Here is a 27,523-nt window from a genome sequence, read left to right as displayed (position 1 = left end):
CCAAATTGGAAAAAGTGCTCTGGTCAGGAAGGGGGTAAATCCTTCCGGGGCTGAAGTGGTTAAGGAATACGTGGTACATGACAGGTATGTGATTTTGTGCTTAAGGACCGCCCTGCTGCAGTATTTGTATGTGGGGTGGTCCTTAAGCAGTTAACTGTATTGATCCTGTCAGTAGCATACCTATTGTTCTAGGTTGACACTGCTTAGTAATTGTACTGTATATGTAGAGAAGCACTATAGGACAGGAAATTTGTTGGGACTACAGAACATCCCCCCTCTCCAAAACATTGGTGGGGGGGTATTCTGTGGTTCACAGAGATAATCTTTTCAGGATTGATCAAATGGGCTGAGATAACACTGTAGCACTGTAACACCGTAGAGTGCTCAGAAAAGAATTGGATTTTTGACGGAATCAACAAATATTTTTCGCACTTACCGAACAGCTAAAACAAGTTGCTCTCAATGGTATACAGACCAACAGATACCAAAAGATAATATATATATATTGCTGCCGGCCACCCGCAATCGTTCACAGGAGAGGCAGAATGGCGGTCTGTTTATGTAAACAAGGCATATATATACAAGGTATATATATATTATTACTAAATTACTTGTTATTATGATACAGGATTTATATAGTAAATATGTACATATTGAAATATATATATATATATATTTTAGGGTTAACATACACTTTATTACACTAAACCATCTATTGTCCCTATTATACTTCTCTGTGTCTTATAGTGATATAGCTATCAGCAGGAGGAACCAGTGAACAGGAGATTGTCCTTCCTAGAATTGTAAGTTTCAGAAGAAAAACTTCAGCTGAGGATTTCTCTGCATCAGAGTGGTATTTGGCAGTGTGGGCAGCAGAAGAGGTAAGCATTCTCTTTCTTCTGTACCGGCACAGTATTTCATGGCAGATTTAGTTATACGAGAGCCACTTTAACAGTGGAACTAAAGTCAAATCATTTAACTTTAATATTAAAAGCATTGTACGCTTTCAATTGTTTGTTTCATTTTAACTAGGTATTAGTGTAGGTATATTCCTTGTGCTGTCTATTTGCCTTACCCTGTAATGATAGTCTCACATGTTGTGGCTGCAGTTTGTAGTGTCTTGGCTGATTGAATCCCCTATGTCAATTCAATACGGTATATTTCTTCAGCTAGCTTGTCCCTATTTGCCAAAGGAAAAAGACAACCTCCTGTTCAGTTTTATATAGCGTCCAATGCATGCCTTGCCATCCATTCTATGTTGCATAACAAATGTGGGTGTGCTGATGCAACGCTAAAAAAATCTTTCAGCTGTATGGTATCTCTCTGTGTGCCTGTTAGGGATGAGCTTCGTGTTCGAATCGAACGCATGTTCGACTCGAACATCGCCTGTTCGGTCGTTCGCCGAATTACGAATGATATGGCCCGTTCGCGCCAAATTCGAGTGCTGTGTCACGGCCCATAATTCACTGCGGCATCGCAGTGCATTGCTGGCTGATGATTGGCCAAGCATGCACTATGACCCGCATGCTTGGCCAATCACAGCGCCCTCTGTACAGAGAGCCGTAATTGGCCAAAGCCACGGTGGCCAATTATGGCTTAGGGGGTTTAGTACACGCCCCACACTATATAAGGCCGCCTGCACGGCGGCCCTGTGTAGTGTGTTCCGGCATTGAGAGAGAGATAGATAGACAGAGAGACAGTGTCATTTGATTTAAGTTAGATAGAGTAGGCAGGCGAGTCAGTTAGCTGCACTTACAGTGTATTGTGTATATATATTTTTTTTTTTTTATACACTGTATTCAGTTTAGCTAGATCCATTCCTGTTATTCTCTTCCTACTACTGACAGGCAGGCAGGTATTTTTACAGTATTTACGGCTACCTGAAGAAAACCATTAGTCCTATTAGCTACAGTATTTACAGTTAGTGTAGTGCGTCCTCTGCACAGTGTGCACCTAAAGCTACCTGAAGAAAATTAGTGGTGTTCTTCTGATCCTATTAATACCACAGGCAGGCAGCTACAGCATTTACAATTAGTGTAGTACGTCTTCTGCACAGTGTGCACCTAAAGCTACCTGGAGACAATTGCTGTTGTTCTGCTCTTAATAATACCACAGGCAGGCAGCTACTGTAATTACAGTTAGTGCACTGTGTCCTCTGCACAGTGTAGAAATTGTGAATGATTCCGCTCAAAGGAGGTGAATATTAACAAAAAAAGAACTGCTGCCTCTACTAATTACTACCACCAGGTGGAGTATATGATTGAGAAGAAAATAAAGTAGATATGGCGCCGTTCAATATCCGTGTTGAAAAACTCCCAGTGAATATGTAAGTGTTGGTGCAATTAACTTTACAGTGTCCTATTAACCAAAGGAAATACACATATGATATGTTATCAAACTATTATAAGCAAAGTGAATGTCTCTGTGCTGATATACTAAAATCAATGAATTCCCACAAAAAATTTCTATAAAACATTACATGATTCCATTTGTGATTTAAAGTGCTTTAGTGCAAAACCTTGTGGATTAAAGTTGAAAATCTAAATTTAGAAGTAAAATTACAAATAAGGAATATAATATTGCAGATATATGTGCAGTCCCAAAATTTTAGGTATCTAGAAATAAGGTGCTTCTGTGCTGGTGAAAAACAATATAGTTCACTTTATAAAGGTGATCACAGCATGCATGCTCTTTTCGTGATCTTTTTGTGGCCGCACTCACCGGAACCCCCCCCCCCCTTGGGGTATGGAGCATTCACAGTATCTGCCACTGTGCAGCAATCTGAGGGCTGGATATTTCCTGGTGTATTAATAGTTGCCAATCATTAATTTAAAGTAGTGGATTCATTCGTTTTCTTTTTTAGGCTTCTCCACTTTACTTTCATCTGATAATCCTTTTCATGAAGTTTTCTGTAATCCAGGCCTGGTGGTGTGCACGTCGATACGTTGGTGGTTAGCGGTGATCCTCTCTAAAGTCCAGCAATCCTAGCTGCGTTCCAGCTCGCTGTTTCAGGAAGTCACCGGGACCGGTCTGCGCATCTGCAAGCCGCGAACGAAGATTCTGTGCTTGGTTCCACGGAATCTTCGTTCGCGGCTTGCAGATACGCAGACCGGTCCCGGTGACTTCCTGAAACAGCGAGCTGGAACACAGCTAGGATTGCTGGACTTTAGAGAGGATCACCGCTAACCACCAACGTATCGACGTGCACACCACCAGGCCTGGATTACAGAAAACTTCATGAAAAGGATTATCAGATGAAAGTAAAGTGGAGAAGCCTAAAAAAAGAAAACAAATGCATCCACTACTTTAAATTAATGATTGGCAACTATTATTACACCAGGAAATATCCAGCCCTCAGATTGCTACACAGTGGCAGATACTGTGAATGCTCCATACCCCAAGAGGGGGGGGGGAGTTCCGGTGAGTGCGGCCACAATAAGAGCATGGAAAGAGCATGCATGCTGTGATCACCTTTATAAAGTGAACTACTGTATTTATTGGCATATAACACTCACTTTTTCACCATGAAAATCGGGTGCAAATAGCGTGTGCGTGTTATAAGCCAATACTTCAATTTTAGCTGCCTCGGAGGGGACAGGGAGGGGGGCAGGACGAGCATCATGAGATTATATACAGTGAGAATCTCCTCTGTAATAGGAAGTCCCGTCTCCTGGGCCGCCATTGGACCACTGTTCTGTCTATCATAGGAGATTCTCACTGTATGTAATCTGTCGGTGCTCGTCCCACCCCCCTCCCTGTCCCCTCTAGGCTGTAGATGGGCATCGATCAGACAGCACTGATGGCAATGGTGAGGCTGCTGCATTGAAGGCATTGGTAAGGCTGCTGCATTGATGGCAATGGTGAGGCTACTGCACTGAAGGCATTGGTGAAGATGCTGCATTGATGGCAATGGTGAGGCTGCTACATTGATGGCAATGGTGAGGCTGCTGCATTGATGGCAATGGTGAGGCTGCAGATGGGCATTGATCAGGCTGCATTGATGGCACTGGTGAGGCTGCAGATGGGCACTGACCCTTATTTTGCTTCAAAGTTCCTTATTTAAAATGTAAGATTTTTTCCTGAAACTTCCCTCTTAAAATAAATGTGCGTGTTATACCCCTGTGCGTGTTATACGCCGTTAAATACGGTATATTGTTTTTCACCAGCACAGAAGCACCTTATTTCTGGATACCTAAAATTGTGGGACTGCACATATATCTGCAATATTATATTCCTTATTTGTAATTTTACTTCTAAATTTAGATTTTCAACTTTAATCCACAAGGTTTTGCACTAAAGCACTTTAAATCACAAATGGAATCATGTAATGTTTTATTGAAATTTTTTGTTGGAATTCATTGATTTTAGTATATCAGCACAGAGACATTTACTTTGCTTATAATTGTTTGATAACATATCATATGTGTATTTCCTTTGGTTAATAGGACACTGTAAAGTTAATTGCACCATCACTTCCATATTCACTATTTATTTATTTAGTTGGGAGTTTTTCAACACGGATATTGAACGGCGCCATATCTACTTTATTTTCTTCTCTGCACAGTGTGCACCTAAAGCTACCTGAAGAAAATTGGTGGTGTTCTTTTATTCCTATATTAATACCACAGGCAGGCAGCTACAGTATTTACAGTTAGTGTACTGCGTCCTCTGCACAGTGTGCACCTAAAGCTACCTGAATAAAATTGGTGGTGTTCTTCTGACCCTATTAATACCAAAGGCAGGCAGCCACAGTATTTACAGTTAGTGTACTGCGTCCTCTGCACAGTGTTTAACCACTTGCTTACTGGGTACTTAAACCCCCCTCCTATCCAGACCAATTTTCAGCTTTCAGCACTGACGCACTTTGAATGACAATTGTGCGGTCATACAACACTGTACCTAAATGAAATTTTTATCATTTTTCCCCCACAAATAGAGCTTTCTTTGGGTGGTATTTGATCACCTCCACGATTTTTATTTTTTGTTAAAAAAAAAAAAAAATGTTATATTTTGTTATAAAAAAATTAAAACAGGTAATTTTTCTCCTTCATTGATGTACGCTGATGAGGCAGTAATGGGCACTGATGGGTGGCAATAACGGGCACTGATCAGTTACACTGCTAGGTGACACTGATTGGCACTACTTGTGGGCACTGTTAGGTGGCACTTGTGGGCACTGTTAGGTGGCACAGATGAGGCAGATGTGACTCTTCCACTTCGGAACCGATGTCTCTCGCATCTGAGCCGGTGATCCGCTTTTTTTTCTACTCACGCCATCAGCGAGAGTAGAAGAAATAAAAAGAAAAAAAAACGGTTACCGATCTTTTGTTTATATCATGTGATCAGCTGTCATTGGCTGACAGCTGATCACATGGTAAGGGGCCAGGACCGGCCCATTACTCGGATCGGTGATCACCCGAGTCTCAGTGACTCGGTGATCACAGCGCGCTCGGCGCACGTCCGGCGGGGCGCGTGCACAGGGGGGCCGTCATATGACGGCCTCCCGGGAATTCAGGTCTGCGCTGTGGCCGTCATTCGGCCATAGCGCGGATGTCAAGTGGTTAATAAAAGCTACCTGAAGACAATTGCTGTTGTTCTGCTCCTATTAATACCACAGGCAGGCAGTTACAGTATTTACAGTTAGTGTACTGCGTCCTCTGCACGTCCTAAAGCTACCTGAAGACAATTGCTGGTATTCTCATACTAATAATACTACAGGCGGGCAGTTGATTCTGCTAGCTGCAGTATCAGTATATATATACATCCCATCTTTGTACAGCTACATCTCACTGCAGGCCATTAGTATGTCTGGAAGGCCAACAAGGAGAGACAGACAGTCACAAGCCAATAAAAGAGGGCAAGCAGGCTCTGTGTCTAGAGGCAACAGTGCTGGTCGTGGAGACGGTGCATCTTCATCAGCATGTGGCCGTGGGACACGCTTGTCCTTTTTTTCGGCAGCTGGCCGTGTTGAGTCGCAACATGCGGAAGACTTGGTAGAGTGGATGACCAAGCCATCCTCATCCCCCTCATCCTCTCTCACCCAGTTTCAGGGTACTTTGCCTGGCAAAGCAGCTGCCAATGTGGCCTCATCCCTCGCTTAATGGCATCAGTCACCCCTTCCCTAGCCCCACCATGTCCTCCTGAGGAGTCCCCTGAACTGTTTAACCACATTGTTGGGTACATGCTCCAGAAGGATGCCTAGCGTTTTGAAGGCTCCGATGATGGTACCCAGCTAGAGGAAGGCTGGAACGTGAGCCCAGAGAGAGGGGGTGCCCAAGAAGGACAGCAATCTGGCAGTCATGTTCCCCCAGCTGCAGCATACTGCCAGCTTTGCTCCAGTGATGAGGAGGGTGTGGATGATGAGGTCACTGACTCCATATGGGTGCCTGATAGGAGAGAAGAGGAGGAGGAGGCACATCACCAACGAGGCAGGATGCCCTCCAGGGGCCAGCTTAAGGGCAGCACACCGAATGCATGATTTGACTTCGGAACCAGCGGTGCTCCATAGGCGTTCAAGGGGCTACGCAAGCACGCAGGCCAAAAGATGCTATGCGGTGCTTGAGCTGGTGTGCTTGGGGGACAGGAGCCACACTGGGGCAGAGATGTGTCAGCTCTGCAGGGGCAGGTTCAGAGGTGGTTGATGCCATGCCAGCTTAAGGCAGGTATGGTGCTTTGCGACAATGGCACCAACCTCCTCTCTGCCCTCCGACAGGGACAACTGACTCATGTGCCCTGTTTGGCTCACGTCCTTAACTTGGTGGTGCAGTGGTTCTTGGGCAGGTACCCAGGCTTACAGGATGTCCTGAGGCAGGCCAGGAAAGTCTGTGTGCATTTCCGCAGGTTATATAATGCCAGTGCTCGGCTGGCTGACCTCCAAAAGGAATTTAACCTGCCCAAGAACCGCCTAATCTGTGACATTCCCACCAGGTGGAACTCAACGTTGGCCATGCTGCAGCGGCTGCACATGCAGCAGAGGGCCATCAATGAGTACCTGTGCGACTATGGCACCAGGACAGGGTCAGGGGAGCTTGTTTTTTTTTTCCCCACGCCAGTGGGCCATGATAAGGGATGCATGCACTGTCCTGTCACCATTTGAGGAGGCCACGAGGATGGTGAGCAGTGACAGTGCATGCATCAGTGACACTGTCCCCCTTGTCCACCTGTTGGAGCACACGCTACGTCGAATAATGGACAGGGCACTTGAGGCAGAACAGAGGCAGGAAGAGGAGGACATCCTTAGCTCTCAAGGCCCCCTTTATCCAGACAGTGTTCCTACGTGCCCACTGATCACACAGGAGGTGGACGAGGAGGAGGAGGAAGAGGAGGATTGTGTCAGCATGCAGGTGGAGCCTGGCACTCAGCATCAGCAGCAGTCTTTAAGGGATCATTTACAGTCCCAAGAAACCCATGGACTTGTACGTGGCTGGGAGGAGGTGGCTGCGGATCATGTCGTCCTTAGTGACCCAGAGGACTCCGTCTGAATGCCTCAGCAAACCTACCCTGCATGGCCTCCCTGATCCTGCAAAGCCTACGGAAGGATCCTCATATTTGTAGTATCAAGGAGAGGGATCAATACTGGCTGGCAACCCTCCTTGATCCACGTTACAAGGGTAAGGTTGCGGACCTTATCTTGCCGTCGCAGAGGGAGCAGAGGATGAAACATCTTCGGGAGGCCTTGCAGAAAGATCTGTGCAACATGTTCCAGAGACTGGGAGGTTACAAACTCCTGTTCCTGGACAACGTGTTGCTGAGGCTTCGGTCAGTCAAAGAAGGAGCGGTGGAGAAGGTGGCCATCTGACCGATGCGTTCAGACAATTTTTTAGTCCGCAGCCCCAAGGTATGATTGATTCCAGCAACCATCGCCAGTGTCTGTTTTACATGGTGCAGGAATACCTAGGGGCAAGATCTGACTTGGACACCTTTCCCACCGAAAATCCTCTGGGTTACTGGGTCTTGAGGATGGATCACTGGCCAGAGCTTGCACAGTATGCAATTGAGCTACTGGCCTGTCCTGCATCCAGTGTTCTTTCGGAACGCACATTCAGTGCTGCTGGAGGTTTTGTAACCGATCAGAGGGTGTGCCTGTCCACTAACTCGGCTGATCGACTAACCTTCATAAAAATGAATCAGTCTTGGATCACCACCAGCTACCAAGCACCTGATGCAGATGTAACCGAATAATTTTTTTTGAAATGTCAGATCCCTTCAAGACTGCCTATGCTGATGCTGAGTGACTATCCTCTTCCTCCTCAATGATCATGCTGATAGCTACCAGTGGCTAAGGCCCAATTTTTCAGCCCCTGTTTAACAGGGGCGTGTAATTACAATTTTTGATGCAATATTTTGCAAGGAGGGTTCGTTGCTGCACTCAACTAGAGTATTTGTGAGAGGTTGCAGTGTTGTGGCACCAGCACCAGTGCCAAAGGCCCAGTTTTTCAGCCCCTGTTTAACAGGAGTGTGTAATTACAATTTTTGATGCAATGTTTTGAAGGAGGGCTCATTCCTGCGCTCCAACTAGAGTATCTGTGAGGGGTTGCAGTGTTGTGGCACCAGTGCCTAAGGCCCAATTTTTCTGCCCCTGTTCAACAGGGACATGTAATTACAATTCTTGATCTAATATTTCACAGCAGGGCCCGTTCCAGCTCCCACCAAGAGTAACTGTGAGGACTTACAGTGTTGTGGCAACACCAACACCACCACCACCAAAGGCCCAATTTTTCTGCCCCTGTTCAACAGGTGCATGTAATTACAATTCTTGATCTAATATTTCACAGCAGGGCCCGTTCCAGCTCCCACCAAGAGTAACTGTGAGGACTTACAGTGTTGTGGCAACACGACCACCACCAAAGGCCCAATTTTTCTGCCCGTTCAACAGGTGCATGTAATTACAATTCTTGATCTAATATTTCACAGCAGGGCCCGTTTCTGCGCCCACCAAGAGTAACTGTGAGGACTTACAGTGTTGTGGCACCAGCACCACCACCACCAAAGGCCCAATTTTTCTGACCCTGTTCAACAGGGGCATGTAATTACAATACTTGATCTAATATTTCACAGCAGAGCCTGTTCCTGCGCCCACCAAGAGTAACTGTGAGGGCTTACAGTGTTGTGGCAACACCAACACCTAAGGCCCCAATTTCTGCAGAGTATATAGGGCAGGCCCCTACTTTCAAACATCCAACTTACAAACGACTCCTACTTGCAAACGGAAGGAGACAACAGAAAGTGAGATGAAATCTACCCCTAGGAAGGGAAATTCTCAACTGTAAGAGTTAATATGGGAAAAAACTCCTCTCCACTGATGCTTTATCACCAATCCTTGTTTCACTAAAAACCCCAAATTGTCAAAAAACATTTGTCATTGGGACAGAAAGTGAGGTGAAATCTTCTGAAGAGGAACACAGACAGCAAAACAAATGTTACAGGAGTGATAACCCTTCCCTATGTTTTCCAAAAAGCTTAAAAATAGATTTTTTGGCTGGAGCTACACTTTAAAAATGTACCAGTTCAAAATTAAAAACAGATTCTACTTAACAACAAACCTACAGTCCCTGTCTTGTTTGCACCGCCTGTATACTGCTGCTCAGAGGGCCTGGGGCCCCACGCCTTTCCTTTTTTTAATTTGGGTACAGGGTTCCCCTTAATATCTATACAAGACCCAAAGGGCCTGGTAATGGACTGGGGGGGTACCCATGCCGTTTGTCTCACTGATTTTCATCCATATTACGGGGACCGGACATTACATTAAAGCCATAAGCAGTTTTAAATGACTTTTATTACTTTAAAAATGTCATTTTGTGCAGGGACTGTTCTAAGCACGGGAAACATTTCACTTTTTTTTTTCACTTTAAGCATCATTCAGAATCACTGCTCCCGAAAAAATGTCCGTTTTTAAAACTTTTTTTTGCATTGATACATGTCCCCTGGGGCAGGACCGGGTCCCCTATACTATAGGTTTTGTGCAGTGCAACAAATGACACCATGAAACTTCATGATAAATGTACATCTTATGCAGGTGAAAAACAGGTGGAAAACAGGTGAAAAACACAAGGTGCAAGTAGAAATGCTTACAATGCATTTAGGCAAACTAAGGAAGGATTACAACCTCTGTCAGCTTTACCAATGGCCAGAAGAACAGCAGGTAAAGAAAAATCCCAAATTTTACAGTTGTTATCTGAACATGAGGGGCACCCATTCTGATGACAACTGTCTAAGCGGGAATGTACCCTAACAAAAGCAAAAGGTTATGCCTATGAATACACTTCTGACTAAACAGGCCAAAAATAGGTCAGGACACCTAAAACCGATATTTCAGCTGTAAGTTTGGGGGTAAACTGGCTTCTTACATATTTCTTTGTCTCATGCAGGGAGGTCACTGTATTAATTATGAAGTTCTTACTCAATCCAAGACTGGCCCTAATTCTGCTACTCTTTGCTTTGGTCGTATTTTCTTACTTCTGGAATAAATCAGATTTTTCTCTACTGAAAACTCAACAAACATATATTCCCCTTCCAAAAAGACAAAACGAGATTCTTGTTCTGGTTTGGGTCTGGCCTTTTGGAGACCACTTCCCTTTGGACAGATGCCAGACTGATTTTGGTATCTCAGACTGCAAACTAACAGCAAACCGAAATCTCTACAGTATTGCTGATGCCGTGGTCATGCATCATGTAGATATCATGTACGATAAAAGATCACTGCCCCAGGAGCCAAGACCTAATTTCCAGCATTGGGTTTGGTTTAACATGGAGCCACCACTAATCATTAAAAACCTACATTTGCTGGATGGCCTTTTTAACATGACATTGACATTTCGTAAGGATGCAGATATCTTCAGGCCCTATGGTCAGATAATAGCCTTTAAAGAGCCACGAAATATCACCATCCCAAACAAATCCAAACTGGTGGCTTGGGTAGTTAGTAAGTTCTACCCTGGTGTCTGGAGGACAGCATATTATGAAGAACTGAAAAAATATATTCCAATTGATGTTTATGGTAAAGGACACATTGCACTGACGTGGAATGACTTCCATAAGACCATTTCTCAGTATAAATTCTACTTGGCTTTTGAGAATTCGAACTTTCAAGATTATATCACTGAAAAACTCTGGTCAAATGCATTTGGCACATGGACCTTGCCAGTTGTGCTAGGAACCTCCCGTGAGAACTACGAACGTTTTGTCCCTGGTGAAGCTTTTATTCATGTCAATGATTTTTCAAGCCCAAAGGACCTGGCAATGTACCTTCTTGAGCTGGACAGAGATGATGAGAAATATAAAAAGTATTTCAACTGGAGATCTCGATATTATGTTAAGACCGGGGGTGGATGGCAATTGAGTTACTGTCAGGTTTGCACGGCCTTAAAAAATGGTCCTCATTACCAAGTCATTCCTAGCATAGCAAAATGGTTTCTGGAAAATGGCACCTCTTTGTAAAGATCTACCAGCAAATTATCAAAAACTTCAAACTTGCTATTTTTTTTTTTACTTGTCCCCTTATTTATTTACTTATATAAGTAAAAAAAATATTGTTGTACTTACAGTTTTTAGTAATGGTGTTTTTATTTGTTGCTCATTTTCTCATTTCACAAGATGGTTTTGTTTAAGCTAAATGTAAATGCACTATGTAAAACTGACAACTGAATCCTCCTCTGATGGGGTGCACATTATTCGTGCAAATAGATATGCCGTAGAATAAAGATAAAGAAATTGATCAGCCAATAAAGCATATACATAGGACTGAACTCCAGATGTAGCGTTCTCCCCATCTTCCAAGGGCCTGATGGTGACCCCCAGAGCCAGGGAGAGCTGACATTCCTCCTCAGGGTGCAGGTTACTAGGCATGGTGGGTGTAGTGCAAGGTGGAAAGATGGGCTCCAGTCAATTTTGAAAATGAACAGGACACTCCTAGGCAAATACAATAGCAACTGGGCAGACTCCACAGGCAAAAATAGAACTAAGCAGACAGCAACACATAAAAAGGGCCTTTAAGCTGAATGCAGCGATCTGTATCTTGTAGCAACTGCTGTCACCTATGGCAATAACTTCACTCACAGTATCCCACTGTAGATCTTCAAGCTCAACTCACAGTATCCCACTGTAGATCCTCAAGGTTAGCTCCAAGCTACCTGATAGATTTCTCAAGCTTCACCCACACTACCTGCTGGGTTCCTTGGATTCACAGCTACCCGCTGGATCCCTCAGGCTTGACTCACAGCTACCCACTGTACTTATCTTCAAGCTCTACTTACAGCTATCTGCTGTACTCCTTCAAGCTTTACTCACAGCTACCTGCTATATTACTGGATGAGTTTCTACTGAAGCTTTCCCACTTACTTCACCATCCCCGGCTATTGAAGCGTCTGCTCTGGTACTCCTTCAGAACTCCATCCCTTTGACACCTGCCTCCTGGCAATGATCAGGCTCCCCTCCGGCTAAGCCTCTACACTTGTGGTTAGACCCCAGGCTTCAGGCCTACACCTCTTCTGCTGCTCCTCACATGCCCACCTAGGCTGCAGCCCAGGTGGAAAGAACCCCGATCACCTGACTTCTTCCAAATAAATAGCTTATCCCAGCATGCAAAGCGGCCAAAGGAAACTCCTGCTAATTGGCTGAGACAAAATATTTACTTATTTACTTACATATTTACTAATGCCAAGGCAACAGTGCCACCTATTAACAGAAGAGAGAGACTACAAATTAAACTCAAGTTAAGGACAGAATCCAGTGAATCAAAGACTACAAATTAGCCAGGCTAGTTACCACCTAGCACAACCAAATTTACTAGCAGCCCTGTTTAGGACAAGGGTTCTACACAGATATAAAAGACAAAATGAGATTCTTGTGCTGGTTTGAGTCAGGCCTTTTGGAGACCACTTCCCATTGGAGAGATGCCAGACTGAGTTTGGTATCTCAGACTGCAAACTAACAGCAAACCGAAATCTCTACAATATTGCTGATGTCGTGGTCATGCATCATGTAGATATCATGTACGATAAAAGATAACTGCCCCGGGGCCAAGACCTCATTTTCAGAATTGGGTTTGGTTTAACTTGGAGCTGCTACTAATCATTAAGAACCTACATTTGCTGGATGGCCTTTTTAACATGAGATTGACATTTCATAAGGATGCCAATATCTTCAGACCCTATGGTCAGCTAATAGCCTTTAAAAGAGAAGTAAAGGATTTTTTTTTTCTTTTTGTCGGTGGATCCAGCCAGAGGCCTCTGCACTGAGAACCGAGTGATCAAACACCGCCGATCACTCGGTTTTCAAAACTCCCTAAGCAGAAAGCTGTAGACAGTCAGTCACAGCTCTCTGCTCTTTCCCCTCCTTGCTCATTGGAGCGCTGGGCTGTTGAGGGGGGTGGGGGCAGCCAGCTCAGGCTCTCAGCAGCTCACTGCAAGGCTGAGCCAGGTGTCAGTCCAGCCACCAGTTAGATCCAGACTTTATTGTCACAATGTCTTGGTGCCTGGACTGACATCCACGATGTCAACAGAGAGCGGACTTCAGCCCGCTCTCTGCTGAAAACGGGTCACAGAAGTACAAAATGAATTGCACTCATGTGATCCATAGGAGAAGTACAGCCAAATGAGCTTTGGTTGGACTTCTCCTTTAAAGAGCCACAAAACATAACCATCCCAACCAAATCCAAGCTGTTGGCTTGGGTAGTTAGTAAGTTCTACCCAGGTGTCTGGAGGACAGCATATTATGAAGAACTGAAAAAATATATTACAATTGATGTTTGTGGTAAAGGACACGTTGCACTGATGTGGGATGACTTTCACTTCTCAGCATAAATTCTACCTGGCTTTTAAGAATTTGAATTTCAAAGATTACATCACAGAAAAACTGCCAGTTGTGCTAGGGACCTAGCACAACTGTGCTAGAGAGCTACAAATGTTTTGTCCCTGGTGATGCTTTTATTCATGTCAATGATTATTCAAGCCCAAAGGACCTGGCAATACACCTTCTGGAGATCTCAATCTTGGATCAACTGGAGATCTTGTGTTAAGACCGGGGGTGGATGGCAAATTAGTTACTCTCAGGTTTGCATGGCCTTAAAAATATGGTCCTCATTACCAAGTAATTCAAAGCATAGCAAAATGGTTTCTGGAAAATGGCACCTCTTTGTAACGATCTACCAGAAAATTATCAAAAACTTCAAACTTGCTATTTTTTTTACTTGTACCCTTATCTATAAAGTAAATAATGAATGTTGTACTTACAGTTTTTAGAATCCTCCTTTGATGGAGTGCACATTATTCCTGAAAATAAAAGAAATTGATCAGCCAATAAAGCATACACTGTACATAAGACTGAATGAACTCCAGACAGATATAAAAGACACATAAACTGAAAGCTTACGTTTCTTTCTTTCTTTTTTTTTTTTAATAGCAAAGAGGTAATACTTACCTTGTTTATGCAACGATATTGAATAGAAAGGTTTCTTACCTCCTTTTCTGGCAGTGCCCTGCCAGCAGTTTCAGCTTCCCAATCCTCTCAGTGCCTCCTGCAGTGAGCCAGTTATGCCTGAGCCAAGTTGTGTGCATCCATAGACACACACAGCACCAGTAAGCCACACCCCCGATTCCTCCACACTGGAGTTTGACCAACAGCATCAAAAGCCTATGGCTCCTCTGCCCTCAGTTTCTCCTGTGAAAGGAAGTGAAGCAGAGCTGAAGCAGTGACAGGAGCCAGGTAAGTGTTTAGGGGCAGAGAGAGGTAGGACAGGTACTGGGGCATTTTTTACCCTAATGCAGAAAACGCAAATAGTAAAAAAAAAAAAAAAACTTAAGAAGGACTAATGCAGTTCTGTGATTACTTAGATTATTAGATTATTAAATATACTTTTAAATGCAACCAGTATAAGTACCCGAATCTGACCTAGTATCAGCATCTTGCAGAAATAGTGCATGGGAGGAAAATGCAGTAATAAATTTCTCCAATATTAATTTTCCCCTCACCTTCTGTTTCAATAAAAACTGTAAAACTATGGCAAAAGAAAGAGGGTGAATATGACCAGCAAAGACATAAAACGCAATAACAATTTGACAGGGGTTCTGCTCTCTAATCCTTTCCTACTCTATTCAAATCTAAAATACAAAAAAAAAAAGTTTAGGCTATTCGTGTACTTTAAGGCTCTGTTTCCACTACTGTGAGTTGTTGTGCGACTTGACACATGTGAAGCCACATGACAAGTCAAAACCCATGTACTTCAATGATCCTTGTTCTAATTGGTGCAACTCAAGTCACAGTGACTCCAAAAAAGGTTTTTGCACTACTTTGTTCCGACTTCGGTGCGACTTGTTCTCACATGGTTTTCACCAGTCGCATGACATCAAATCATAAACTGTAAATCACGTGACTTTGGGGTTGCAATAGTGGAAACAGAGCCTTAAGTTGCTTGGCATCTCATTTTAATATTGGTTTTAAACTTATAAAATGTGTGAGATATATGTTTATCCAGAATATTGCTTTATGTGACCAAAGCAAGTATCATATTATATACTATATGTACAGTATAATCCATAAATAAATGCATTCTACAGGACTTGGGAACACAGAAAATATTCAAAAGTGTTTTTTATACAGGTTGACATGTCAGTGGGACATAGCTTAAAACCCCACAAACCCCTCTTACCACCAGCCACCAGTGATGACGATAAGAAGTATGAGTAAATACATACCACAAGTAAACACTATGGCCCTATTCACATATTGTGTAGTGGGAACAAACATTCCCGCACACGATTTTAGTTGCATTATTTTCACGCAATTCCGCATGTCGAGCATAGAGCAGCCCACTCACTTCAATAGGCTGCCCTATGCACGTTTGTTGCCCAAAAAAAGATCTTGCTCCTTTTTGGGCACCAAGCTTAGCAGATTTTTAAATGCACATTTTGCCACATTTGCCGCCCAGTTCTGTCACAGCAGAATTGAACTGTATTTGGGGTGCTATTAAGAATAATGGCACCCCAGACATGCATTGCAGAATTGCGGGCAGAATTGCAGTGATTCTGCCCACAATTCCAAGTTGTGAATATGGCCAAAATCAGAGGGGACACACAAACTATTAACAAATCATATAAAGGGTAATGATGAAAAACCAAAATGGAGGCAGCTCTCAGCACAAATGGTATGGCTGAGACACAAACATGAGCTCCAAGAGAAAAGGGCAATTGTGAAAGGTCAACCCGAGATACAGCAAACTTACAGAAATTAAAAATAGCGCATTTGAATACTATGACTTAAATCCCTTACTCCTAGGGACATTAAAGAGGTAGTAAGCCACAGTTACAGAAAAAAACGGGGGGCCCATGAGTTGTCAGTCCGCCCCTGAGTACATACCTCATCGGCCAACCCTGAACCACCCTGGTGTTTCAGTTTTTTTGGATTTAGCCACTTTAGTGTATGGGATTAGACCAAATGTCCAGTTTGTAACAGCTTGAATCCTAGGACCCATATCATGTGTAAGCTCCCTTAAGTCCCAGGCTTTTTTTCAGGTTTTGGACATGTGATAGATTTGGGTTGATTTACTAAACCTGGAACATGCAAAATCTGGTGCAGTTCTGCATAAAAACCAATCAGCTTCCAGGTTTTAGCCCTCATGCACACAGGCTGTTAAAAAAACGTTATGAAAACGCCAGTATCTTTGCAGTGATTTTTTTAAACTTTTTTCAGCGTTTTTCGGCGTTTTTGCAATAGCGTTTTTTAGCGTTTTTGAGCGTTTTTCCGCGTTAGCGTTTTTGAGCGGTTTTTTTTTTCAAATTTTTTTTTTTTTTTTTTTCAATGGATCAAAAACGCTAAAACACGTTGGTGAATGACGTTTTGAGCGTTTTTGAGCGTTTTTTCAGCGTTAGAGCGTTTTTACAGCTGAAAAACGTCTCTCAGAACCCACTGGTCCTGGGTTTTTTTTACAGCTTAAAAACGCCTATGCCACTTGCAGCTCAAAAACGCCTAGGTGGGCATGAAGCCATAGACTAACATAGACAGGCCTTTTTAAGCTGCAAAAAAAGCTCAAAGAAGCAGCTGTAAAAACGTCCGTGTGCATGAGGACTTATTGTCAAAGCTTAATTGAACAAGCTAAAATTAGAAGCTGATTGGCTACCATGCACAGCTGCACCAGATTGTGCACTCTCCAGTTTTAGTAAATCAACCCCAATGTCTTACAGTCCATTACATTTTGTAGTCAACCTAGCCAATCTTGATTTTTTTAACAGATAATAATTATTTTTTATTCTATACTTTAATTGATTTTTAATTTTATTTAATTGTATTTTTTCTAGAAATGGGAGTAAAAATTGTGAAAATTATGAAATAAAACAAATCTGCTTATTTTGAGCACATAAAAATGTAAACAATGAGGAACGATTTTTCTTTTTTTTTCTGAAATAATTTCTGAAATGTCTAGAATCAAATGCTACCAAAATTGCGTGTTTTTTCCAGGGTATGTGGTAATTTTATCATGTAGAAACAGTGAAGTATACAGTATATTAGATTTTATTTACAAAAAAGTATTTTTTTTTTTGACAACAAAGAATGGAAAACAGTATGAAATGTTTTCAAAATTTGCAATCACTGGTTTTAGTCTAAGATTACTAATAAAAGTCCTAAAATATATAATTTTTTTAAGGGGATAGTATATTTTCATTTTTTTAATTTTTTAATCACTTTTCTTAATGGGGGTCTGGATCTGATCAGGGGAAACCTTTGTAGATTTCCCCCATGCAGCTTTGCAACAGCAGATCAACAATTCTAATGGTAAGCTATTGCTGGCTGAAATCAGCATCACTGTAATAGTAATAGTCTTCTGCTGCATGGAGAGACTGGGCATAGCTAGTACAGCACTTCCTGACCATCCACAGTGATCAAAAACGCTGTGTTTACTATAGCGATCGCTGCATGCTCCTATGGAGTGGTCTGTGAAAGCATCAGAAGCCCAGGAGATTAACAGTAATGTATATGAGTGAGTAATATATAATTATTTAATGGTGATGAACATTCAAGCATATTGAACAGAATATCCCTGCTTAAAAAAGCTGTTTCTGCAATGTATATATTTATTAATTGCAATACCGCCCAAACTATTTTTATACTTCATTTTTATTTATTTTTTTATTGAGAGAAACAAGTTTGCAGTACAAAATGTCAAGAGAAACAAAACTACATATCCAAAAATCAGTCGGGTTACTTAGGTAGACAATGATCATCCAAATAGATAAGTATTCGTGGTTATACAAGAAAATCATAATGCTTTATGATCTTATCTACGATATGGAATGTCAAACAAGACTGCAGTCAAAAAGTCTAACACAACAAAAAGAAAACACTAAAACAATAACTCATTCATTCACTCAAGGTCATTCTTGAATACGGAAAGTGAACCAAGGGTTCCATTTAGCGTCATAGATAGGAATGAACATCCTCTGAAAAAAGATGAGGAAGTCTGGGGGTAGATCCTTCCCAATTGTAGAGAAGTATAATACCAGCGAGTATATAATTGAATCGCCGTTTCCTTAATAGTAAGAGATTTGATGCATTTACGCAAATTCTGCCAGTTAGTTTCCCAGTCTTTGGGATAGTATTCCAGATTTAATTTGCATTCCCAATGAGTCATATGTTTCAATTTGGGGCAATCTTTTACCATCTCCATAGATTTATACAGCCCAGATATTAAACATTTCTGTCTAGGGGCATTCTGGCATAGGGACTCAAAAGAGGAGTGCGAATCAGAGTAGACTGTTGCGTAGTGTGTCTGAAAAAAGTGACGGATTTGAATTCTCCTGCTGGAATATTTTTTTGGGCCTACATCTGGGGGAAAGAGACGAACTTTCCATCCTGCACAAAATCCTCCAGTGTTGTCAACCCCATGAGCTACCACTAGATTCCAGGAGTACTACTCCGAGGCATGGGATTTAGATGACCACAGTATTCCTGGAAGGTAAAATGGGGCTATCGAATCTTGTTAAAATCTGACCCAGGGGACTCTTGAATTTTTAATATTCCATTGTGCCTGTTGCAAGAATCTACTTGCTAAATAATACTGCCATACCTGTGGAACTCCCAGGCCCCCTAATCTGGAAGGGCGATACAGTACTTCCCTAGAGAATCTCAGAGGCTTGTCCTTCCAAATGAATCTGTTAAAGTGTGCTTGAAGTTTGAGAAGATAGGACTTAGAAATCTTAATGGGCAAGGCGCGGAACAAGTGTAACAATTTAGGGAGGATCGTCATCTTAATTGCTGTTATTTTCCCTAGGAATGAAATTCTATAGGGGGACCAAGTTTTAAGTAACTGTTTTAGTTTAGAGATCATGGGAGAAAAGTTATGGTCAAATAAACAATTATAATCCAGGAAGCTTTACACCCAAATAGGAGAGGGAAGATCTAGCCCATATAAATGAAAAGGATTTTTTGAGAGTCTCCAGCTCGGTAGGAGAGAACCCCACTGGGAGAGCCACTGATTTGGACACATTCACTGAAAGGCCAGAAATATTGGCAAATACTGAGAGGGTTTGAAGAAGATTCGGCAGGGTGACCCAGGGGTTGGTGAGAAATAAAAGCACGTCATCTGCGTACATGCAGAATTTATAAGTAGAGGAAGCTTTGTGGTAACCCAAAATATCCGGGTGTAGTAGAATAGCAATGGCTAGGGGCTCAATAGCTAGAGTGAAAATGAGTGGAGACAGTGGGCACCCTTGTCTAGTACCCCTATCGAGCTGGAAAAACTCTGAGCTACAACCAGGGATTTTGACACGCATTCTGGGGTTTTGATATAGAGCTTGGAAGGCCTATAAGAAATCACCCCGAAAGCCATAGTGCTGTAACAGGAGGGACACATAGCTCCAAGACAAATTGTCAAAAGCTTTATGAATGTTTAAGCTTAACAGTTTCTTTGAGAAAAGGTTTGCATCCTGAACAATATCGGTGGCTAGGTGGATATTGTCTGTTATCAGGCGGTGGGGCATAAACCCTGACTGGTAAGGGGAAATCAATGAGGACATCACTCCTGCGAGTTTATCTGCTAAGATCCTACTGAAAATCTTCAGGTCATTGTTGATAACCGAAATGGGCCTAAAAATCTGGGGGTGAGTGTGGTCCTTATTCGGCTTAGGGATGGGCGACATGTTTGCCAACAGCATTTCCTCCGGAAAGCTGTTGCCTTGTAGAACAAAGTTAAAAAGCCGAACCAGTCTAGGGGAAAGTTGGGAGGCAAATTTTTTATAATATATGGTGGATAAACCGTCAGGTTCGGGGGATAAACCAGCCTTTAGTGCCTTGATGACATTCAGCACCTCTGACTGAAAAATAAGTGAATTAATTTTGTCCAATTGTGCGGTGGTGAGAGTGGGGATTGGGATAAAATGAAACCAAGCCAAGGCCTCGTCTGGTGGCCCAGACCGAGGAGGCCAAAGTAATGAGTAAAAAAATATAAAAAATGTTTAAAACTCCCTGTAGGTGAGATGTAATCAAGCCTGAAGGGGTGGTCAGTTTATAGACGTGTGGTGGGCGGAAAGACTGGTTCAGTTTACTAGCGAACATGGTTGAGGCAGTGTTACTGTGCAATAGAAATCTTGCCTCGGACCATCGTAGGGCCTTCTCTACTTTAGCTGACAGCAGCGAGTCCAATTAGAGGCATTTTTGCTCAATGGACAGTCTAGTAGACTTTAAAGTCAGGGCTGTGAAATTTTTGTATAATCTGTCCAGCTCCGCAGAGAGCTGTATTATTTTTTGCTTATTAGTTTTGTTGCAGGCAGTTGCTAAACTGATACGTTTTCCCCTCAATACTGCCTTATGGGCAACCCATACTGTAGGAATGGGGGTTTCAGGGAGGGCATTTAGAGCAAAGTAGTTATAGTTTTAGAGACTTCCGACTCAACCGCCAAGTCCGAAAAAAGTGCCTCATTTAGTCTCCACGTAAATGGTGAAGGGGCTTGCCTAATGAATTCTGTGGTGAAGGAGGTTATGTGGTGGTCTGACCATGCACAGTTATGTATGTAAGCTGTCTGAGAGTTCCAAATTATTTTTATATAGAGAGGCTCTACAAAGATAAAATCAAGCTCAGAGGGACAAATATAGATTGAAATCTACTCACAAACAGAGGTGATAAATGCACTCATCAAGCCACAACATGTGGCTGAACACTCCGAGACCGCCTGGAACTACCAGTGTGGGGGAGGGGGGACCTAGCCTTGGTTCCTGCTGGCTGACATGTTTCGAAGGAAAGTCCTTCTTCAGAGGTGGTCTGGGAGTGTTAGGCCACATGTTGTGGCTTGATGAGGACATTTATCACCTTGTGAGTAGATTTTAATCTTTTACCATTTTTAATAAATATTTGTTGGATAATGCACTAGGCCAGTGTGCCCTCTTTATTTTCTTCATTTCTGCAGTGCTGTAAGGACAACCCCATTCTTAGACCAACAAGGCATCCAGGAATGCTGTATCCTTTCGGCTACATGTCCAATCACTGTCCAAATCTTGCCACCTTAACATCCTAGTTCACTCCCTGGTTATCTATGGATATCTCTCGCCTTGACTACTGCAACTCCCTCCTCACGGGATTACCTTTACATAGGCTACCCCCCTTCAGTCCATCATGAATGCTGCTGCCAGGCTCATCCACCTAACCAACCATTCAGTGTCTGCTACTCCTCTCTGTCAATCCCTTCACTGGCTTCTGATCACCCAACAAATTAAATTCAAAATACTAACAACTTACAAAGCTCGGCCACCAGCTACCCTCAGCGGGAAATTCTCTTCTACATGCCAGCTCATAAGTCCCATGTGGGCCTCTGCCACTACTTTGACGATATCAAGATGCATTTTTATGCTCTCGAACATGTCCCCCCCAATGAGAGAGGGGGAGACTATGATAAAATTTTATTGCAACGCGAGGCCAGATGGATCTCTGACTTATGTGCTCTTAAACATCCTGAGCTAAATTACGCCTTAAGTTTTAAGCCATTCCTCTAAATCAACTATGATTTTTTAAATTTTTTTTTTTATTTCAGAATTACTTATTTACATCTCTTGTCTATTGCATTGAAATTGCTATTGAGTGCTCGAGAATGAACTACATATAAGTATATATATTTTTTTTCATTCATGGCTATGGACTACTCAATGAACCTCTTTCCAGCAATGCTACTTTATTAATTCAATCAATTAATTCATTATATTTAATAAGTTAGTAATTATTTTAATTATAATTATTTTTATATTTGCAGTTTGATCTGCTCTATTGTCGAGACCATTTGTGCATTCTGGGTCCTGCCCTTCTGCTTGATGTCTTCTTTATTCTGGTTGCACGGACACCCAGGGCTCTTATGAATTGGTTTTTAATCAATATCCCTATTCATCTGTGCCCTATTGAGTTAGCCTTTTCCCATTGCACCATGACCTATTTTTACCAGTCACTTTTCTTTTCCCTCTAGCTCCGACTGATATGGGCCGGTTTGCCTGCTCATTCATCGGTCCTACTGTGGTTTTAATCTTACACTACACTTTATTGTGGGCACAGGATTTTCTAAGATGACCGCAATTGTTAGTGACTAACAAGCGTCATCCATCGCGCTGCCATCCCTGCTCTGGTGCATGCGCAAGCGGCACTTTTCTCTATGTCCACGACGCAGCGATGACGTCAGACATTGCCATGCCAGCAAAGCTGAGGGTCAGGGAGAGAGGTATATCTCTCCCAATATAACTCCAAACCTCTTGTCTTGTCCGCCACTAGTAAGCTCCTTTTAGATTACTACTTATTACTCAGCAATGCCACCGCTTTGGGTTGGACATCTGTTTCAACTTTCACTTTATTCATTAGCTTTAATACCCTGTTGCCCTTTATTTATTATTTTTTAGATCCTTTTATCTGGAGAGTATCGCGCCTGCTCACTTTTGAATCCATTTTGTGGCATGGGGTGTCTTTGTGACCATACGTCGGATCTGTTCCTCTCCCAATCTTGCTACATCCCTATAAGCAAGATGAACATTTTAATCATCACCGTGGATGTGATTTAAACACACTATTGATTCAACTATACTGGCATATTGAAGGTATTTGTACTTCCTCTCTTATTATTGTCAATTAAGGCGTTTTGCCTTTATACTTGCTGATTTAGGTATAAATATATATATTTTTTTTTATTTCACTATGCTGTGTTGTTTTTCCTAACAGAAAAACTTCACAGTCTAAAAATCTTTTGTCCTTTGCTGCAAACCTTGATGGGACTCAATGTGAAAAGGCGATCTATATTTGAACAATAGAAGCCTGAAATTTCTTATCTTCATTTACAAGTTATATATAGATTTGAAGCTGCGTTGGTAAGGTTCATTGATTTTTCTTCTTTTTTCTTTTTGTTTGCTTTTTTTCTATTAGCCATTTTTGATATCCATGCTGTCGGTATGCCCTAAAAGTGCCATATATATTTTCAATATATTTGGATACCACTTGCATAATTCATTTTGTATGCCAACTGTTATGGATGCACATTATATTTTCAACATGGGCATTTATCAATTTTTTTTGTTATCCCTAGTTAAATAGATGCCACACCTAAAGTCTCCTGAGGAAGCTCTGCCGAGCGAAACATGAGAAAGTGGTATCATTTCTGCATCATATCGTAGTGGAATAGCTATATTTGTAATATGTATTTGTCTCATGTTTTTTAAGGATTTGTTAAATAAAATTTATATTTTATTATATGTTTTTGATGAAAATTCATTACTTTATGCTATTAATATACACAACACCTTTAAAGTCCCGAGGCTTGTGACCTCCTGTGCCGTATTTCTTCTATTTTCAAAAATTTGGGATGTGGTGTTTTGTTTAATTCCCCTCTATGTTTTTGTATACTGAATTGAAAGGTTTAGTGCATAAATTAACATGACAATATCTGCACGTTTTAAAGTTGCATGGGTAGCAACCTGGATATGAGAGCCAGGTGGGTTGGAATTTTGTGGATGAAAATAAGCTAGGTGAATAGCAAGGAGTCCAAGCTCGTTTGCTAGAAAAACGACAGTCTGATTTTAAAACTTTGTAGAGACTTTTGTCTGAGTAGAGGATGGGAAGATTTTTCTTTATTATTGACACGTACCTTACAGGTGAGCCTGACATGCAGTGGGAGACCTCTCGTACAGCCCTGGTTCCGAGATCACAGGAGTGGGGACAGTGACTGTCAGAGCACAGTGAGGTATGAGGGCCTGCAGGGTTCACTTGGCTGAAGATGATGTCTGCTGGCAGAGATAGGAACAGGATTGATTGCTGTGGATGCAGGTAAGCAGATGTAGGTGCCCTGAGGAGCAGCAGATGCAGATGCTCACAGATGCAGGATAGCTGGCAGGAGCAGGGTCAGACTAGCCAGGTCACAACAGCCAATCAATCAGACAGAAGCGGCAGGCAGAGAGTGGTCAAAGTTCAGGCAGGATCGATAACAGGAGGTCAGGCAAACGGACAGACAGAGCAAGGTCAAGGCAAGCCAAAGGTCAGGACTGGAGACAGCAGTGAGGTCAGGAAGTCGGGTAAGTACTGGATCAGATGCGGGTTCAGGATCAGGTCACAGGATAAGCTGCAGATCAAACAGCAAGGATCCATTCACGAGAAGCCCCTTTAAAGGTCACAGGGCGCCAAAGCAGCGTCACCGTGCGCGCGTGCACGATCTCTGTGATCTGAGCACTCGCATGTGCATTGGCGCAAGTCTGTTCACCGCTGGATGCCTGTGAGCTGGAACATGTCTCAATGAGCCTGTGATCAGTTGCAGCACTATGTGTATCACATCCATGACATTGCCCCCTCCTTAAGGGCAACCTCCAGGTGCCTAACAGGACCTTCTTGTGAGGATGGCTGCGAAAAAAGGCCCGGATCAGTTGTGGGCATGGACATTCTGCTGGGGTCCCCATGAGTTTTCTTCCGAACCATACCCCTTTAACTTAATTAGATACTGTAGTTGATTACCCCTTCTTCTGCAATCAACGACAGCCTCCACCTCATATTCCTTGTCCCTGTTGACTATTATAGGTTCCGGTGGGCCAGATCCCCTGTCCTGGAAGGGATCTGGTATTGTGGGTTTCAGCAGGGACACATTAAATACTGGATGGACCTTGAGTGAATCCGGTAAAGCAAGTTTGTAGGAAACTTGGTTTAGTTTTCTTTTAACCGGGAAGAGAGACTATGGAATAACGTCAGATAGGAAGACTGCATGAAACCCGTAGTTTGCAAGAAACGGGGACTGGCCTGTAACAGAATGGCTGGCATTATTAAAAGTGAACTCCACCAAGGGTAATGCCGCGTACGCACGATCGGACTTTCTGGCATACTTGGTCCGGCACACTTTCCGACGGACTTTGTCCGCCAGGTGCGCCGGACTTTAAAATGGACGGACTTGCCCACACACGACTGGACTTTCCGGCGGGCTAAATCCACCCGTCTTTCCGACGGACTTTCGCCAGAGTTACGGCGGACTTTCAGAATGAACGGACTTGCCCACACATGGACAAGTCCGTTCATTTTGAACGTGACTCAGGTACAACGGGACTAGAAAAGGAAGTCAATGTTGGACCAGCATACAGACGAGCGGGCTTTCCGTCGGACCAGCACACAGACGAGCGGACTTTCTGCCAGAAACTGAGTCCGACGGAAAGATTTAAAAATCTAGGTCCAGCGGGCTTTTGGGAAAAAGTCCGCCGGAAAAGTCCGCCGGAGCCTACACACGGTCGGATTGTCCGGCGTACTCTGGTCCGCCGGACCAAGTATGCCGGAAAGTCCGCTCGTGTGTACGCGGCATAAGAGTCCTACCCAATCATCCTGGACAAATGTAATAAAGCACCGGATATATTGTTTGAGGGTCTGGTTTGTCCTCTCGGTCTGGCCGTTAGTCTGTGAATGGTAAGCAGAAAACAAGGATAAATCAATTTTCAGGACCTTACATAGTGCTCTCCAGAAACGAGAGGTGAACTGGACCCCCCTGTTAGATATGATGTTTGTTGGAATTCTGTGCAATCTGACAATTTCCCTGATGAAAACCTGGGCAGTCTCCATGGCAGAAGGTGTGTTCTTTAGTGGTATAAAGTGGGCCATCTTCGTCAAGCGATCAACGACTATGAAGATTGCCGTGCACCCTTCAGACAAGGGTAGTTCTACTATGAAATCCATAGCAATCATGTTCCATGGCCAGTCAGAGATTGGTAGCGGTCTGAGTAGTCCCCAAGACTTGGTTCTAGTAGTCTTGTTCTGAATGCCGACAATACATGACTTGACATACTCTTTGCAGTGTTTCTCAAGGTTCGGCCACCAGAACATGTGCTGAATCAGCTCAAGAGTTTTGTTGACCACAAAATGGCCAGCCCAGAGGGTTATCGAGACAAAGGCTTAGTATTTTGGCCTGGAAAGTTTCTGGTACAAAGATTTTGTTGTCTTTCCAGAGTAACCCATCCTTTGACAACAGGGTGACTCCTGGTGGGCTGGATACTCCCGCTGAAGCTTGTCTTAGGCTGGGCATCAGATCAGACTGAAGGAGTAGGAAGTTGCTGTGGGATTGGATGGTGTCAGGAACTGAGATCTCCTTGGGATCATCGAACATACGGAAGAGGGTGTCTGGCTTGATGTTCTTTGACCCCGGCCGGTAGGTAATGTGGAATGAGAATCTGGAGAAAAATAGCGGTTCTCAGGTACTACAGATTCTTGTGGTCGGTGTAAATAAGTATAGCTCCTTCCAGCACGTACTTCCACTCCTCAAGCGCAGCCTTAATGGCCAGGAGTTCCCGATCACCCACATCTTAATTCTTCTCAGCTGGAGAAAGTTTATGGGAGAAGAAAGCTATGGGGTGCATCAAATCCTTAAGACCCTGGCACTGGGAAATTACTGCTCCTACCACTGTTTCTGAGGCGTCCATCTCGAATAGATAAGGTAAGGAGGGATCCGGATGACTCAAGATGGGGGCAAGGTAAAAAGTCCTTTTAAGGTAGTAAAGGCCGTCTGAGCCTTGGAATTCCAATGGAATCGAACATTCTGCTTTGTCAGCTGGGTGATTGGAGAAATGATGGTGGAGAACCCCTTAAAGAACCCACGGTAAAAGTTTGCAAAACCGACAAAACGCTGTACCCCTTTTTGTGTGATGGCCAGTCCAGAACAGCTGTAACCTTCTGCGGATATATCTTGAATCTCTCAGTTGAGATTACCAGACCCAGGAACTGAATACTCTGCCGCTCTAATTCACATTTTTCTGGTTTGGCGTACAGCCCATGTTGACGGAGTCGGCAGAGTACAGTCTTAACATGCTTCCGGTGTTGATCCAGTGATGTGCAGAAAATTAAGATGTCGTCCAGATAGACGATTGCAAAGATATCTAAGCAGTCCCTAAAAATATAATTCACAAAGTGCTGGAAGGTTGCAGGGGCGTTACACAAACCGAAGGGCATGATCAAGTACTCATAGTGGACGAATCTAGTACGGAAAGCTGTCTTCCACTCATCCCCTGCACAAATTCACACCAAGTTGTAGGTCCCTCGCAGATCCAGCTTAGTGAATAC

The 27,523-nt window shown here is 43.0% G+C and overlaps 2 protein-coding genes and 1 pseudogene across 2 annotated transcripts in view; all 3 read left to right on the top strand.

Moving 5' to 3' along the window:
- Positions 1–748: 748 nt before the first annotated feature.
- Positions 749–11,542, top strand: LOC141107817 (3-galactosyl-N-acetylglucosaminide 4-alpha-L-fucosyltransferase FUT3-like). Its single transcript, XM_073598816.1, has 2 exons — positions 749–881; positions 10,368–11,542. The coding sequence occupies exon 2, from the start codon at positions 10,387–10,389 to the stop codon at positions 11,434–11,436; it is 1,050 nt and encodes a 349-aa protein (XP_073454917.1). The 5' UTR covers positions 749–881; positions 10,368–10,386; the 3' UTR covers positions 11,437–11,542.
- The window catches only part of LOC141107816 (4-galactosyl-N-acetylglucosaminide 3-alpha-L-fucosyltransferase FUT5-like), an 82,936-nt gene continuing 56,166 nt past the window's right edge, over positions 754–27,523 (top strand). The window contains exon 1 of the mRNA XM_073598815.1: positions 754–881. The gene's annotated coding sequence lies outside the window, so the exon portion shown is untranslated. The remainder of the gene's footprint in view (positions 882–27,523) is intronic.
- Positions 13,107–14,361, top strand: LOC141108921 (4-galactosyl-N-acetylglucosaminide 3-alpha-L-fucosyltransferase FUT5-like; annotated as a pseudogene).

The sequence above is a fragment of the Aquarana catesbeiana genome, linkage group LG09, assembly GCF_042186555.1.
Source record: "Aquarana catesbeiana isolate 2022-GZ linkage group LG09, ASM4218655v1, whole genome shotgun sequence".
NCBI lineage: Eukaryota > Metazoa > Chordata > Amphibia > Anura > Ranidae > Aquarana > Aquarana catesbeiana.
The sequence above is the reverse complement of the archived record's forward strand: the minus strand, read 5'-3'. Positions and strand labels throughout refer to the sequence as shown.